Here is a 16,076-nt window from a genome sequence, read left to right on the forward strand (position 1 = left end):
CCCGCGCCTGCCCCCCCCCCCCCCCAAAAAAAAATCGCAGGAAAACTTTGTGCTGATATTTTATGTATTTTTAGGAATTGCATGTCTGGAAGTGTCAGTAAAATTAAATAAGCCCTGGTAGTATTTGTGAAACTGGAATGTGTGCAGCATTTTTTTAAAAAGCCCCTAACTGGAGTATGAATGTTTGCAGTGAGGTAGGATGAAGGGCAGTAGTGGAGTAGTGATCCAGAGTGTGGTTTAAAGTGATTCCAGTCAATAAGAGTGATCACTCTTAAGTGCAGTGTCCAATATAGTGTTGAGAATGTTCCTCTTTTTTTAAGATTATAAACAAGTTCATAGATGTGCTTCAAGCCTTCACTTCACACAAGCAGCATAGTCTTGCTGCTACAAAGGATGGAAATCTGCCCTCCAGGACCTCTTAACTTTTAAATGCTAAGAGGCTTCTTTGCTTTATGTGAAAATATAGCCAATACCGAGTTGTGATGTTTAGGATGTAATTACAACAGTGGCTCTTACTAAAGTCAGACTTTTTGGTTGGAAGCCCTAATGAAAGGCATATATACTGTAATATTCAACAGGTTCTGCAGATTACTTAGATGAAGTATATTGACTGTAATGTAGGGGTTGTTGAACTGATCCTCATGTAGTCATTAGACCTAAAAATCTTAGAATTTATGAAGAAAGTTTTAGGTGCTTTAAGTAGGTTGCTGTCATCGCTTATTGCAACTGAAAGAAGTAAAAAATACGTAAGGCGTTTTCTAACTGATTGGTTTTATTCTTGGAATTAAGTTATTCTGGAATTTAGAAACAGTGCTTTTTATCTCTTTGAATAGTGGGATAGTGGGATCAGCTTGAACTCTTGAAAGAACTGATAATAGCTAATTTCAAAATGCCACTGGCAATTTACCTTGCACAGGTCTTATGTATAAAGTAAATGTATTTACAACAGCCTTATTTGTCATCTAAATTTTGCAGCTTCGTTAATCAGAAGATTGTTTTCTCATTGCAGACTAATGAAGTAAATCAGGGTGATGCACTGGAACACAACTTCAATGCTGTTTATAGTGCATTGTTGCTACCCGTATTGCATATCTTCCCCTTTCAGGAATTTCCACAGGTAATGGTGAATGCATAATGTTGCTTAGACACAATGCGGGTTTTATAAAAACTGTGAAGTACTATCTGATAATTTCAGAGTAGAGGTTGTTCCCAATATGTATATACATTGGACCACTGCTCCAGGGTTGGATTTCTTGAGTTACATAGGTTTTGACAGAAAACTTAAAGCAAGTTTTTATCTCTATGCACAGATGTTGATATTTATAAACTTTTTCTTTCTGTTGTTAAAGCCAACTATGAAATCCTTGTTGCGCACTTGGTCAGACCTGTATAGAGCATTTGCTCGCTGTGCTGCTTTAGTTGCAACAGCAGAAGAAAACCTATGCTGTGAAGAACTTTGTGCCAAAATAATATCTGGGCTAGAAGGTGAAGCTCCAGTAGTGAGTATAAACCAGTGATACTGAACTATATAAATACTTTTAGCAGATATATTTTAAATTAGATATAAGAACCTATTGTAAACTCTGATGTAGTACTTTCTGTAACTTAAAATGTTTTGGGTGAGACTTAGATAAAGCTGTAACAAAATTCTTTTTACTAACGGAAGTTGGAGTTGATCTAGAAATTGATTGAAAGAAGAGAGTAGAAATAATTATCAAGCTTAAATATTAAAATAGCAGTTAAGCAGTCTTCGGATTTTTCTTCTAAGTAATAATGGTTTAGTGAATGTCATCATCACGGTAAATATGATTTGTCAGGTTGAAATGTGTGTGTATATATAAAGCAAGTTCAGGTTGAATTCACAAATACCACAAAAACAGGCGTTCTATTTAGGAAGGATGGTAGGGGAGCACTGTAGCTTTCAGAGGGCATAACTTGCTATATTCCTGATACTGTCAACCTTGTACACTAAAATTTAAAGTCTTTACTTGTAAAGCTTTATAAAAGAGAAAGCTTTTGAAAGAGGAAGCCTTTCTATTATCTGTCTTGCATGTTTGCAAGCCCACATCACATGGGGAGATAGAGTGTCTGTAGATGTCAGGGAACATTAGCTTTGGAACATAAAATCATTCATGCTTCAAAGTTGACTGTCTTTTGAAAAAATACCATGAAAGTAACAAATAAGAAACAGATGAGAAAGAAAAATGGAATTTGAAAATATGGAATTTGGAGGATTACATCATTAGAACTTACTTTGGATGCTGCTGTATCCTGATGATAAACTTCAATTTTCAAAAATTAATAATTATTAAGCAAGCAATTATTAAGCAAACTTAAACAATTTAGAGTTTCAGTATGTAAGTTAGATTGAAACTAAACTGGTTTTGGCCCACAATATCAATGTTCCTTTTAAAAGCAAATTTTGTTTTATTTAGAAGAATTTGTGATGGATTGGGGGCGGGGGGGGGAACCCAACCACCTTGACCCATCTTTTTGTATGTACTAGAAATCAATCATGCTTCCCGAATGTTAATGACAGCCTTATTGTTATGCCTACAGTGGCTTTTCTGAAAGTCAGGCTTTGTGAACTTAAGCACACACTGACATTTGGTGACATGTTTTGCTAGGCAGCTAGTACCTTGAACCTTAATACTTTGATGCATCTTCCTAAAGCTAACACCTTACAGCTGCCTGTTACTGTTTTGCTTCTTTAGATGGTATATATGTTTATGTCTTATTTGCACAGAATGGGAAGACTCAATCTTCAACTTTTGTAAATCTATGTGTGTGTTAAAATGTAATCTTACCAGAGTCTTAGCTGATAATGCAGGCAAATTTGATCCACTTTTAAATTTAAAAGCTGTTTGCATTGCTGTCCTGAATGGCCAACACGTTTTTTTTTGTCACTGTTGCTCTTTTGGGCTTTGCTCATGACTTCTGTTTCCTCCTCAGATGTTTTCAATGATGGATGGTCTCACCCATATTATGTCAGTTATGGTTGACTGCATCAACTTTGCACCATATGGTACTAAATATCAGCCAAAAAATAGATGTAAGACAATACTTCAATATTGGGGTTTTCTGTGTCTTTCTCCCAGGGTTGGTTGAAAATTAGAGTTGTTGTAGATGCAGAAGTGATGACTGTAGGATATCAATGGTCTGTATATGCTACACATACTATCTAAGCACTGAAGGGATTGTCCAAAAAAAAAAATCATTTAAAAAAAAAAAAAACCAAAACTAAAAATATCCAGTGTGCATATTTGAGTATCAGATCTCTTCTATTTGTTGAGCAGTTCAGTAGTTACTGTATAGCCTGGCAAAATACATCTGAAATTGATGTAAACGTTGAGGCCACTTTATTTTTCATTTTATTTCACTGTAAAACACTGCTGGCTTCTGAAGTTGTATTTGATATGTTGGCTGTGATTTCATTTTTGCATGTGAAATCTGCTGCTTTTGCTTTGTTCAAACATAATCTGAAGCAGTAATGCTTGGTCATAATCCATAGCCTAATTATATAATACTTGCCTAAAATGATGATAAACTCTTAACATTCGCAAGGCTACTGCTCCTGAAGCTGCTTCGTGTAAAACAGTCAAGAATAGGTTTAACAGAAGACAAAAGGTCATTGTATGTAAAAATGTTCTTTGTTTTGTTTCCTACTACTGAAGCTGAAGAAATAATTTACAGAATAGCCTCATTCAATACAAAACTTGAAGTGATTATAATTTCTCTGCCCCATATGAATTTGTTAAAGTAGTAAGACATTGTGTTGGACTGCTGAAAGAAGGAAAAGCTTCAGTTAGAAAAGTTGATGAGGAAAACCATGATGGAGACTTCACTTACAAACAAACAAACAAATTAAACTTGATATTTCCCTTCCCTCCTCCTCGCCTGTTCTAGAATTCATGCATATCAGCAAGCATGTGTAGAGTGGCTGCTGGCTCTTTGCAAGCAAGCATTAAAGATACTTAAAAGCATAGTCATTTGTCTTACGAACCATAAATATAAATAAGAGGAATAGGAGTCATATCTGTAGTGGTATGATAAAATTATATATTAAAAAAATTATGTCTTCTATTAGGTCTGGTTTTAAACTATTTGTATGTAGATGCAGTTTGGGAATTAAAGTTCTGTTTCTCATGTATACAAAAAAGTTCAGATGTGTTTTGTTGTAATGCATCTTGGTTAGATAGGAAAAATTTTTTTTTTTTTTTTAATGTTAGCTCCACAGACACCTACAGATTGGTCTAAGAAGAAAAAGGAACCCCTTGGAAAGCTTGCCTCTCTATTTAAACTCCTGGTGATGTTACTAAACTCTTTCCATGTGTTCAGTTCCAAAGAAACCTGTTCTGAAACATTGGTCTCTGTCGGTCCTTCAATTATTGCTGTTCTTCACAACATCATCAGCCACGTTTCATTGCCTTCAGTGATTGGGACTATGTTTGCAATTTTTTCAAAACCCCTGGCAGTGTTTTATGAAAAAACAAAGTGAGTATTTTAAGAACGGTTGGAAAACTGGATTCATTGTATTGCTGCACATTGGTGAAATTTTGCATGGTCTGTAGCAAGCAGTGTATTTGAATATAGCTCAGGGTTTTTCAGAGCTTTGGCACTAATATGTCAAGAATTTTCAGCTCCTGCCAAGTCTCTCGCCTTTGAGAACACTGTGTATTTTACTCGATTCAGCCCAGCTAGTAGGTACTATTTTAGTAGCGCACCCAAACACTGCAGAAAGGATGGGTCTCTACAGTAGTGGCTGAGAACTTGCTGTTTTCTACAACTGCTGCACAAAATGGGTGCTGGGACCGAGCGCGTGGTGTACCTGAGCGGAGGCGGCTGCCAGGAACAGCCTGACCGGCACGTGTGTCACCCTAGAGCCCATGGCGCAGCCCTGCCCTCCTGTCGCTTTCAGTGGGATGCAAAAACACGCACGTGCGAGTAGCAGTCCGCATTGTAGTGCTTTTCTTTGGAAATACAACTAGGTAGGTTTGGTTTTATGTGAAAGGAGACCTACAGGACTTCTGAAAGCTTGGCGTTTAAAATTGTCCTGTCTCTAGAGTGAATGTGTTGTCATTTCTGCAAGGCTAAAGTGTTTGGTTTCCATGTGCTGTTTATTTTCACTGTGGTGAAGGTAGTTATTAACATAATTTGTTTTCTAGTGGGCAGGAACTGCGTAATGTTTTGTATGAAATAGAGAAGTCATAATTAGTTGATGTGCACTAAAATCCTGCAGGTTTTTAAGCAGAGGGAAGTACTGAGAAATACTTGCTTGTTGCTATGTACTTTTTTCTTTTTTTTCATATGGCTTTGCTTTTTTTAATTGTAGGCTTCTCTTCCCAGGACATGATGGAATTATTGGGGGCTTGGTGGGAGGGGGCTGGCAGAGGCTTGTCTCTGACTTGCTGATGATGCAAGAGATGTACACTTTGCTCAGGATAAGGAAAAGAAATGGAGTACAGCTTTGAGTGTTTTGGGAGGACAGGACAGGATAGGATGCTGCCAGTCAGCCTGAAACTTGAAGCAGGACTGCTACCACTAACCTAAAATTCACCAGGAGTCCCTGTCTCGGAGGCAAGAGGCTGCTTGTTCTTTGTAAGGTTGAGCTGAACACCACCTCTCTCCATCTCCCATCTTATCTGCCTTTGAGCATTGTCTTAGAATTAGTCATTAAAAGGCAGAAGTGAGTGTTGGATATATGTTTTTGAAGGAAGGCATGTGCAAGCAAATACAAGTTCCGGAACCTCTTCAGGTTGGAGGTCACAGGCTTATAAAATGAATTACTAAATGTAGTTTTCTCACATTTTTCAGGGTGGTGTACCTAGGAATTTATTTACAGGAAGTTGCTGAGTTTAGGTGGTACTTCAGCTTTTTAATGCAGATATTTATGGGGCCTGGGAAATCTGTTTGGGGAGAGGGTTAAGAGTAACATAAAGAAGGCAGTTAGAAGTTACTTCATAAGAAAACTGTAAGTTTGTACTAATTACTACCCATCTTTCCATTAGTTTCTCTTAAAAGTTAGCATATAAGTATCAGTGGGGGATAAAGGATAGGCTTACTTGAAACTATTTATATCAGGAAATTTTTTAATTGCCCAGTGGGAGGCTAGTTTCACAACATTATTTCATCAAGTTGTATACTAAAACTAGTGTGCAGTGCTTGAGTGCATTATGTGTTTAATTCTTATGCTTGGGATAAATGAGACAGCAAAATATAACTTTTTTGTTTGTTTTGGCAGGCTTGCTGATGTATCTAAAGTATACAGTAATCTTAACAACAAGGTAAATTTGCTAGAGAAATAGCTTGGGTTTGGGAAAATGTGTGACACTAGAGTTTTGCCATTCAACCTGTATTCTAAAAAAAAATAAAATAAATTGAAAAATGTAATGAAGGTAGAGATTTAATTTTTAAACTTACTTATTTTTTACTAAAAAGGTAGCTGAGGGGAGGACCACTAAGCTTAGCTATTAGACTTTTCATGTGGTGTGGCGTTTAAACTTGTTTATTCAGGCCATACTATTCTATGGGATAATAATGTTTTGAATAATGTTTTAAGCTTTTAAATAGTGACTATGTGCAATATTTGAATTAAATAAAAAAACTTATTGTTTCTTCTCTCCCTCAGCTTGAAAAACTACTGGCCGAGATTATCCTGTGTTTGCAGTCTCACTGCACTGGCTCTTACAATAGTGAACTGCTAGAGCAGCTTTCGCCATTGCTCTGTGTAATGTTTCAGCATAAGAGCAAACAAATCCGCAACCAGTGTGCCCACTTCTGGAATACAACATTTGCTAAGACTATGTCACTAACATATTCTGAAGAGTTAAAGTAAGATACTTTTTTTTTTTTTTTTTTTTTTTTTGAAGGAAGAGATCTTGGGTTAAGTACAAATGAATTGGTATTGTTCTGGTTACCATTTATATTCTGCTTTTTATGCAAGCCGGAATATCTGTTGGTCTTGTGTGCCTTCCCGCCCCCTGCCATAAGTTTAAAAATCTTTTTTTGTTGAGCAGATCTGTGTTAAGCCAAGCCAAAAAGAAAATTCCACTCTTGCTGCCTGGTTTTGAAAGCATCGAGGTAGCTGAAGACTGCAGCGGCCCCTTCTCTGATGTGGTGAGTATTTTGTTGACCCCGGTGGGTGCCTCATTGTGTGTAACTTCATGGCAACTGTTCAGAAGGTAGCGGCAAGGTCAGTTTTGATTTCTGCTGTGATTAGCCTGCACTTGCTTCGTGTTTAGAATGATAAACTATGCTGGCTAAGCACTGTCAAAAGACTGAGCTGGTTCTTAACAGTTTATGCATTTTAAATTTGGGGTTCTATTAGTTTGTTTGAAATAATTAATTTTTTAAGTTGTCCTCTACGTAATTTAGAGGAAAATGGGAGTGTGGGACAGTTTAGTTGTAGAAATTAATACATCTCAGGATGGGTTTGTGAGCTTGGAGTTTCTTCATACAATGCATTCAGTGTATTTTTATTTGAATAGGTGGAAAATTCGCAGCTGGATGCAAAGATAAGTGGAATGGAAGTAAAGTTGGGTCAGAAACGAGACTCTATGTTGGCACAGACGAGTGAACTAAAAAATGAAGTAAAAGACCAGTCCAGTAAGGTGCAAGTAACACCTGCAAAGGTAAGGTGTTTACATATAGGTGTGACGGAATCAAATCCATTATATTTTGCAGCAGAATGTCTGGTACGGGCTGCAAGTTCTCGGTAAAAATTAATAAATTTTGTGATGCTGAAGTATTTTTCTTTCAAACTGAGGCTGTATAGCACACTTTAATTAAATTTTCCTGTTAAATTTCCCTGCTAAGTTTACAGGTGGCTGAGTTTTAAGGAGGGATCATGGAGGTCTGCTTATGGATGGGAGGAGTGGCAACCAGGTACAAAATGCACACCTCGGTCTGGCTGCAGGTTGTGACAGATTCAGGTGTTGAGGTGGATCTTGGTTTTGGGAGACCTGTGCTGCCTGCTCCAGTCTGTCACTTGCACTAGGGAGAAAAGGGTGTTGTATTCTTAAGGAATCGCTGATTTAGTAAACGGCAGTAAATGGCAACCCTCATGAGTTTTGAGGCACTTTCACCCATTACAGCCTTTGAACTTCACAACACCGAAGGAAGTGCAGAAGCTCACTTCAGGGCACGGAGGAGGGGTTGCAGACTCTTTCCTAGGCGGTAGTGTTGGGGGAAAAAATCACTCATGAAGAAAATCAGCACCTACTGAGGGATTTGTGCCAATTAATATCCTGAAAGAACTGCGGTTATTTGAGAACTGTTTCATTTAGGATGGTTGTACCTGAAAACTATGGAAACATTTTCAATTCCTCTATTTGTTTTCTAATCCAAGTGGGGGTTTTTGTGTTCTTTCTGTAGTTGAAACTAGAATTTTCATCTTCAAAGACTAGAAATGAGGTACTTTTGGAAGAGGAGAAATCTGTTGATTTCGTGTTTATTCCTCCAGAAACAAAAGCAAGAATATTGACAGAACATCAAAAAGAAGTGCTTAGGTCAAAGAGGTCTGTAACTTACTCTGTTTTAAACTTAATGTGAAACGTCATTACATCGAAGTTATGTCAAATTGACATAACTTCAGTTCTTGTATCTTGAGACTACTGGAGGTAATCAAGTCTTACTCTTCTATACAACTTACAAGGTTTAAAGCTAACAAAGTTCCTTGCTTTACTGTTTTAAAGCAACCAAATTATTCTCTGATCTGCATTTCCTGTTTTGATTAAATATACTCTGTTATCTGTTTGGAGTTTGGTAATTTGGAGTTTACGTTTTTACTTCATGACTCTCACTTGCAATGTGAAATGGAAGATGTTATTTTCCTTCAATCATTGACATGAAAGGGGTTTTTTACCTGACCTGAAGGAAAGACTTCTAAATTTGAAGAGAAGTCTTATGTCAGTAGCATATCAGAAATTAGGGTATTCCCAAGACTCATCTTAATCGCAAGGGAATCTTTAGAATTATCCTCTTTAATGTGAGAAAATAATACTAGAGTATTTTCTGTACTCAGACAGCAAAAACATAGTGTAAGCTGAATTTGTGTACAAAGGCACTTGACAGGAACTCACATGTGGTGATGAATTCTTTGCAGGGTGGGATCGCAATCACAGCTTTTTCCCCCCAAAAGCATGTTTGAAATAAAAAAAGATTTAATGCAACTGAAAATAGCGGTCTTGAAATAAGGAGATAAATCATGATCTGCATCCACTTTGCAGTTCGCTGTGCCAACTGGAGTCTGAGGTTGTAGCAGCCACTTGCAATTTTGTGTCTTTTCTGCCCAGAACAGGGAGTGGAGCGTATGGTCACACACTCTCCTGATAGGCCATATATGCTGCCCTGCTTTTTGTGCAGCAGCCCCTACGTGCATGCCTGTTGCAGTTCGAGTAGTCTTGAGGGTTTGGAAGTTCAGTCCGCGTCATACCAGTATCTGCTCTCTTGTGATGAATGCATTACCCTACCCCATCCTTTTATTTTTCTAAAAAAAGGGTCTGACTTACCATTTCTGGTTGTGTTTCAGAGTTGATATTCCTGCTATGTACAACAATTTGGACACATCACAAGACACTACCTTATTTTCTCAGTATACTCAAAGCCAGGAAGATCCTTTGTAAGTAAAAGTGGCCCGTATATACATCAAAGGTGTCCTTTTCTGCAACACTTCTAATTTAAGTAACTTCTATTTTAGGGAAAAATCATCTTTAATAGAAGATGCAAAAGAAGATACTAAAACCAAGCCTCAGGTAATTTCTCATTGTCTAATGGTAATGACAATATCAGAATTATAACCATACCAGTGATGTTTTCTTCCTGTTAGTAGCTCTGGTAATTAATGGCAAAACTCTTAGATTACTGGCTATGATATGGTTTTAAGATTGATTTGGAAACTCTTCAAGCACAAAAATGTACCCCCAGGTGTATTGGCTTGCAGGACTAATTCCCTTTCCCTCTGTTGATTAACCTGTAAGACTCTTAAGAATATCTTTTTTTTCTTGGGCTTCCTCTTATTTTTTCCACATCTGAATAATACTGACACAGGCTCCATGACTACAGAATACACCGATGGCTTTTGTGGTTTGTATTTCATTCTCATTGCCAGATTTGAATCCAATACCGTTGCAGTGTTCTTTGTGCTGTGTTCTGCTTTATGTAATTTACACTAGAAAGGGCCAATCATGAAGCATTTTGACTTAATTTCAAAATGGGAGGATTTATATAATTAGTTTTAGTGTGGATGTATTTAAGTTTTGTTACCCAGCTACAGGTATTATAGGGACTTACAGATCTGTCATGTGTATGTGCTACCACTGACTATTTTATTGGGGTAAAAATACCCAAAAGCTGTAGCACAGGCTTACTGGGACTTGCTATGGTGCTGCTGTTTTAAGAACTGTTTAATTGCCTGGCTTCATGTTAGCAATTGTAACACTGTTGACTTCTCTACCATAACACTCTTTTTCCCTAGCAGATGCATTTGGTATGCATCATGATTTTCTGGAACTATTTTCACTTTTAAAAGTCTTAATGTTGATTTCTGTATTATATTACTCTAGTGGACCATGCTTTTAAACAGCTTAGCTGTGTTTCCACATTCTGAACTGCTTTTGGATGAAGCTGTAAGGGCTTGAGGTGGATTAAATAATAGATTTTGGAAGGAAAAAAAAAAGTTGTAAACCCTCGGTATAGATCTGTTTTGTTTTGGAGAGGAGTTGGTTAAACAGCTAGCTTGATCAACTGTAGTGCCAAACAGATGGTAGGTAAAATACAGCAGATCTTTCATAAAAACTTTTAGGAGTAGGTTTGTTAGTATCTCTGGTGAAACTTAAATAAAATGTTTTTGCAGTTCTCTGTGGTTTGAGATTAAAGGGCTTTTAAAAAAAAAAAAAAAAGATCTTTGTCTTTTATAACTACCATAGGATAGTTAATAAAATAACTTGAAGGAAGGGGTGGTTTGAAAAACCTTGTGGATATGTTGTTTTCTATTCCAGCAGAGCTGGGTTTTTTTATATCATATTCATAGCAAAACTACAATACTTTGCTGTTCATATTTTTGGAACAGGAAGAAAACGCAGAGAGTCAAGGATGCAACAAATCGGATGAAATCTCAGCCAACTGCAGATCAGATAATCCTCTTCAGAATGCTGCCTGTGAAAAAGTGTCACCTCTTCCTCACATAGAGGAGAGCTCAACATTAAACAATGAGGGAGAGTCAAGAAGGGATAGAGCTGAAATGATTCTGGAGGAGCCGTCAGTCAGAGAGGGATTAGAAAAAAATACAGTGGAAACAGCTTCAAAGGAGCCCTTAGGAGGGAACAAAAACACTTCAAATGTCAGCAACAGTTCAACTTCAAGTGACGTAATTTCTGGAACACCGCAGCCTGCAAGCCGACGGCAGTCTTTTATTACTTTGGAGAAATTTGGTAGTTCAGAGAACAGACCCTTTAGCCTTTCAGCATTAAACAGTTTATCAGAGATGTCTGGAAGTGCTTCCGTGGCAGGTAAACAGAAAAATACAAATGTATGCAAGACTAGTGCTAAACCAGAAAAATCTGGAGAAGATGACAAAAAGCCTTCAAAATCTGAGTCTGAACAAATATTTACTGCAATACGAAGGCTAACTCGCAGGCAGAGTAAAATGGAGCACCAAGGATATAAGCAGTCCAAGTTGCTCATTAGGTCAGAACAAGAGAAAAGCGCACGAGAGTCTTTTGCTTCCAGCAGTATGGAAAATAGTCCTGAACTGTCTGCTTCAGTAGAAGACGCGGAATTTGTTCTCCTTGCTCAGTCCCAAGCTCTCCATTCTACAGATTTAGAAATTAAAAAAGTTGAAGATACAATAACAGAAATAGAAAAGGTCCAGGCATTAGATACAGATTCTAAAGAAAATACGCCCCCAGAGACGACTGTGTCATCTGACCAGGTAACAGGTGATGATAGTCAGATTCCACATGTGTCTCCTAATCAGAAAATACTAAGACGTTCTTCAAGACGACGGTCGGAAAGCCTGGAAAGTACAGCAGGTAGTCAGGATAAGGAAGATGGCCACCAAAAGAGAGACAGACGTAAAGATGATGAAAAATCTGGGCAAAAGAAGGTGTCACAGACTAAAGATGATGTATCCCAAACGCAGAAAGCAGTTTCTGGGAAAACTGCAGAAAATACAAATAAAAAAGAAAGCAATCTACCTGAGAGAACTGCTGCAGAGGACTCAAGCTCAAAGGAGTCTCCTGCTTCAGGGAGCCTTGATGAAGAAGTGAACAGAAGTGCTAGGAGGTCAGAAGATAGCTCGAAGACTGACACAGAAGGTCAAGACTGTGGCTCCAGTACAGTAGGTCCGAAGATGATTAAATGCCCACGATACCACACAAGAAGAGCTTCACAAGGATTGCTTTCCAGCATAGAAAATTCAGAGGCTGATGGCTCTGAGACCAAGGAAGAAAGCACAAGGAAGAAAAGATCTGCCAAAGTGAAAAATAAAAGTGATTCTCTTGAAGGTAAATTGAAAGATGGACAGCCAGGAAGCCATAGCCATGAGGTGTCTTCCCAAGGAAATGAAACTAAGAATCTGTTGGAAACAAATCAAGGTGAACTGAGCCATGAAGCCAGCGCAGATGCTGCATTGACATCTGAACCGTGTGACCTGGAAAACCAAGTAATTCCTACAGGTCCTAGCAAAGCTGTGGAATCTGCCAGCTCAAAGAGTTCACCTGATGCACTGGATGCAAATGTGGAACAAAACAAGAGCAATACATCGATAGAATTATTCACCAATCCATGTGTATCTGACCAAGATTTGAAAGCAGCAGAGGAAAATAAGCAAACAAACACAGAAGACTGTTGTTCAGCTGTTCTGCCTGAATTTGTACCGGGAGCAAATGCTTCAGGTGGTGATCTTTCCTCTTCGCAAATACCCGAGTGTCAGCACAAAAGAAGCAAAAGGGTGAAAAGACTAAGGAACTGTGGTTGTTGTAAAAAGTCAAAGCGGCAAGTAATGTCAATCACTGATTCAAAAAGTGAGACCACTCTTAAACTGAGTGAGCCCCAAACCACCCCAGTTCAGTTGTCTGTAAATACATCAGAGATGTCTGGTAGTTCAAATTTTGACGAGAGCTTGTCCATAGCACCTTGTGCAATGAGCACTCCTTTGCATCCTCCTAAGGAACCCAGTGCATTTAACTTGGAAAGAGGGAGAACATCTGAAGATGACCTGCAAGGAAATAGTGGTGCAGTGGAGGAGGATCTAGAGAATCCAGAGTGTAAAGCAGGTGAAGTTACCGAGTCCAGAGTGGACATAAAAGAACCTGCTGATCAGAGTGACCGACCTGAACAGTGTCAGTCTGCCTGTGTTTCAGATGAGCCTGGTGACAGCTGTCTGGCTGCGGGGAGTCAAAGTGAAGAACCAGCAGCTACAGAAAAGGAAGAAATAAGTCAGAAAGGACAGCTGGAGGAGACACCCGAGGCACTGGTTGTTGTTAGCAAACCTGAGGAAAAACAGATGAATGAGCTAGAAGGCAATCAGGATCATAAAGAAGCAGCTGAGAACGCTGTAGGAGAAACTGGCATTATTCAAGATAAAGAGATGAAGGAGGAATTAGTGGAAACTGAAATTACAGTGCCTGAACATGTGGCCTTAGACAAAGATGCAGTAGCAAATAACAGTGTGGATTCACCTCAAAAGCCAGAAGATGATGATTCTTTAGTGTTAGTTAATGAAAGCCCTAATGGTATGCAGGCACGCTGCATGTGGTCTCCTTCAGCTTCTCCATCCACTAGTATTTTAAAGAGAGGCATAAAAAGAAATCAAGATGATGATTCCCTGTCGCCCGCTAATAAGGTATTGTGATGTGATTCATTATGTGATACTCACAAATCATTCAGTTCATAACTGGGATATGCAACAGTGTCTGTAGTGTAATGCGTTCCAAATACGGTGAGTTATTGCCTGTATTTTTCATTGTAAACGATCTTACGCTGAAGACGTACAGATTTCTTTTTGGAATGTACAAGCACTGACAGGCTTGCATTACTGGGGCTTGGGGTCGGGAGTTTTATTTTCGAAACACTCTGCCAAAGTCTAATCTGCTGCCTGGGTTGCAGTGCAGCAGATGTTACTGCAGAAGCACTGTGTACGTGGCCAGAGTCTTAGCGCTGGATTCTGAGCAGCTTTTTACAAAATGCATTTAACGTTTCCTTTGGCAACAAGGAAGCCACGGTTTCTGTCCTTGGGTGAAACATGATCTGTGTCATTCAGAAACTTTAATGACTTTATTTCAAACTGAGTTATTTTGTCTCTTCAGACTTACTTCACAAGAGTGTGGTGGTTTCAGTTCACACTATAAAAACTACTTCTCTCTAAAAACAGATTCGTCGAGTCTCTTTTGCGAATCCAATTTATCAAGAAGGACTGGCAGATGACATAGATAGGCGAAGTCCTGTCATTAGATCCCATTCATCTTCACCATCTTCCCGAAATCTTAAAATTTTGTCTAGTATTCAGGCTAAGGTAAATTCTGTTATGTACGTTCTGTGTGTGTCATAAGTACTCGTGTTTCTCATTTATCATAGGTAACATTGCTTTTAGTGTATGTTCATAGACAAACAATTGTAAGACCAGAGAATCAGTAAGTGTACAAAATAATTGTAACTGGTTTAGCCTGACTCATTCTGTTACTCTCTGAAGACAAATGCACTCTGAGATCTAGGTAGCTACAATCTTATGATTAACTGAATTCCTACGATCCTGAGAGATATTTTTTCCTCTTTTTCTATCCAGCATATTACCACTCCAACCAAAGGATTTCTGTCCCCAGGATCTCGTAACCCTAAATTTAAGAGCTCAAAGAAGTGCTTAGTAAGAAGTGCTTTGGTTCATGTATCTCTTCTATTTTTTCCTGTACTCAGTTGTGTGATAGTTAATTTAACAATTTTTCTGTATTATTCGAGATCACGGAAATGGCTAAGGAATCACTGCCTTGCCCTACAGAATGCATGTATCCTGCCTTAGTTGGCTGCAAAGCACCGGTTGATGTAATTTTACCTCAGATTACATCAAATATATGGTAAGTGGATTGTTGCTTTTGAAGATGACGTTTTACTAGAAACTGAATTCTTACTGAACCTACAAATCCAAATTTTCTAATGCAACATGTGATGACTTAGAGACATCTTTTCTAGTCTACTCAGCTCCTTTTCCTTCTGCTGATATTACTTATGGGAGGGCTTTAGAATGCCATTCCCTGATGGATAAACTGCAAAAAGGTGTGCTTCTGCAGATAGAATGTCATTTGCATTTTGTTTTTTCCTTCACTTATGTGTATGTGAATCAGCATTGATGTAAGATTTCTTTCTGCTCCACTGTGCTGGGCAGAAAGGACATGAATTCTAGCACAAGAAACCATTTTTCTTTCTCCCCTGCTGCAGCGCCAGAGGCTTGGGGCAGCTCATTCGAGCAAAGAACATTAAGACAGTGGGTGATCTGAGTATCCTGACAGCATCAGAAATCAAAACTCTTCCCATCCGCTCTCCAAAAGTTTCCAATGTTAGAAAAGTTCTTAAAGGATATCATGAGCAACAGGTAAAGCTTAATTTTAGTACCCAAAAAGCCAGTCTTAGCCTACTGAAGTGCTAACATCCATCATGAGGAATAATGTTTCCCCCCCATTAGAAATCAAAGTAACATGGGAATTCAGGGTACAGATAATTTGTTTACAATATTATTAATGGGAATAATGATTGATTTATTACGAGGTTAAAACATGTCCCACCATGTAATCTACCCCTCCACCCCGCTCTCTGAAAATGCATCCCTTGTTCTCTCCTAAAAAATCTGCAGGTAAAATCTCGAGGGTTTGAGGAGATAGCAGTGCTTGAAGATGCAGAAAAGCCCGTAAATAATGTAGAGGATAAATCTCTTTCTGTAGATGAAGAAAAACTTGCAACAGGTACCTATTGCCTGCTTTTTGCCTGGGATCTGGGTGATTCTGCTGTTTGGCTGCTTTCATTCTCTCCTAATGGGAATGCTTGATCTTTTCGGGGGGGGGGGGGGGGGGGGGGGGGGGGGGTTTTAA

General features: G+C 38.5%; 1 protein-coding gene across 1 annotated transcript in view; it reads left to right on the plus strand.

Moving 5' to 3' along the window:
- The window catches only part of RIF1 (replication timing regulatory factor 1), a 36,878-nt gene that overhangs the window by 17,428 nt on the left and 3,374 nt on the right, over positions 1–16,076 (plus strand). Inside the window, exons 18-34 of the mRNA XM_010575231.1 lie at positions 1,010–1,117; positions 1,350–1,499; positions 2,953–3,052; positions 4,230–4,494; positions 6,242–6,284; positions 6,629–6,831; positions 7,017–7,116; positions 7,488–7,631; positions 8,374–8,516; positions 9,530–9,619; positions 9,698–9,752; positions 11,069–13,843; positions 14,372–14,512; positions 14,783–14,860; positions 14,953–15,068; positions 15,430–15,583; positions 15,842–15,950. Coding sequence (XP_010573533.1) covers positions 1,010–1,117; positions 1,350–1,499; positions 2,953–3,052; positions 4,230–4,494; positions 6,242–6,284; positions 6,629–6,831; positions 7,017–7,116; positions 7,488–7,631; positions 8,374–8,516; positions 9,530–9,619; positions 9,698–9,752; positions 11,069–13,843; positions 14,372–14,512; positions 14,783–14,860; positions 14,953–15,068; positions 15,430–15,583; positions 15,842–15,950 — 4,774 coding nt within the window. The remainder of the gene's footprint in view (positions 1–1,009; positions 1,118–1,349; positions 1,500–2,952; positions 3,053–4,229; positions 4,495–6,241; positions 6,285–6,628; positions 6,832–7,016; positions 7,117–7,487; positions 7,632–8,373; positions 8,517–9,529; positions 9,620–9,697; positions 9,753–11,068; positions 13,844–14,371; positions 14,513–14,782; positions 14,861–14,952; positions 15,069–15,429; positions 15,584–15,841; positions 15,951–16,076) is intronic.

The sequence above is a fragment of the Haliaeetus leucocephalus genome, unplaced genomic scaffold (assembly GCF_000737465.1).
Source record: "Haliaeetus leucocephalus isolate CR32 unplaced genomic scaffold, Haliaeetus_leucocephalus-4.0 Scaffold451, whole genome shotgun sequence".
NCBI lineage: Eukaryota > Metazoa > Chordata > Aves > Accipitriformes > Accipitridae > Haliaeetus > Haliaeetus leucocephalus.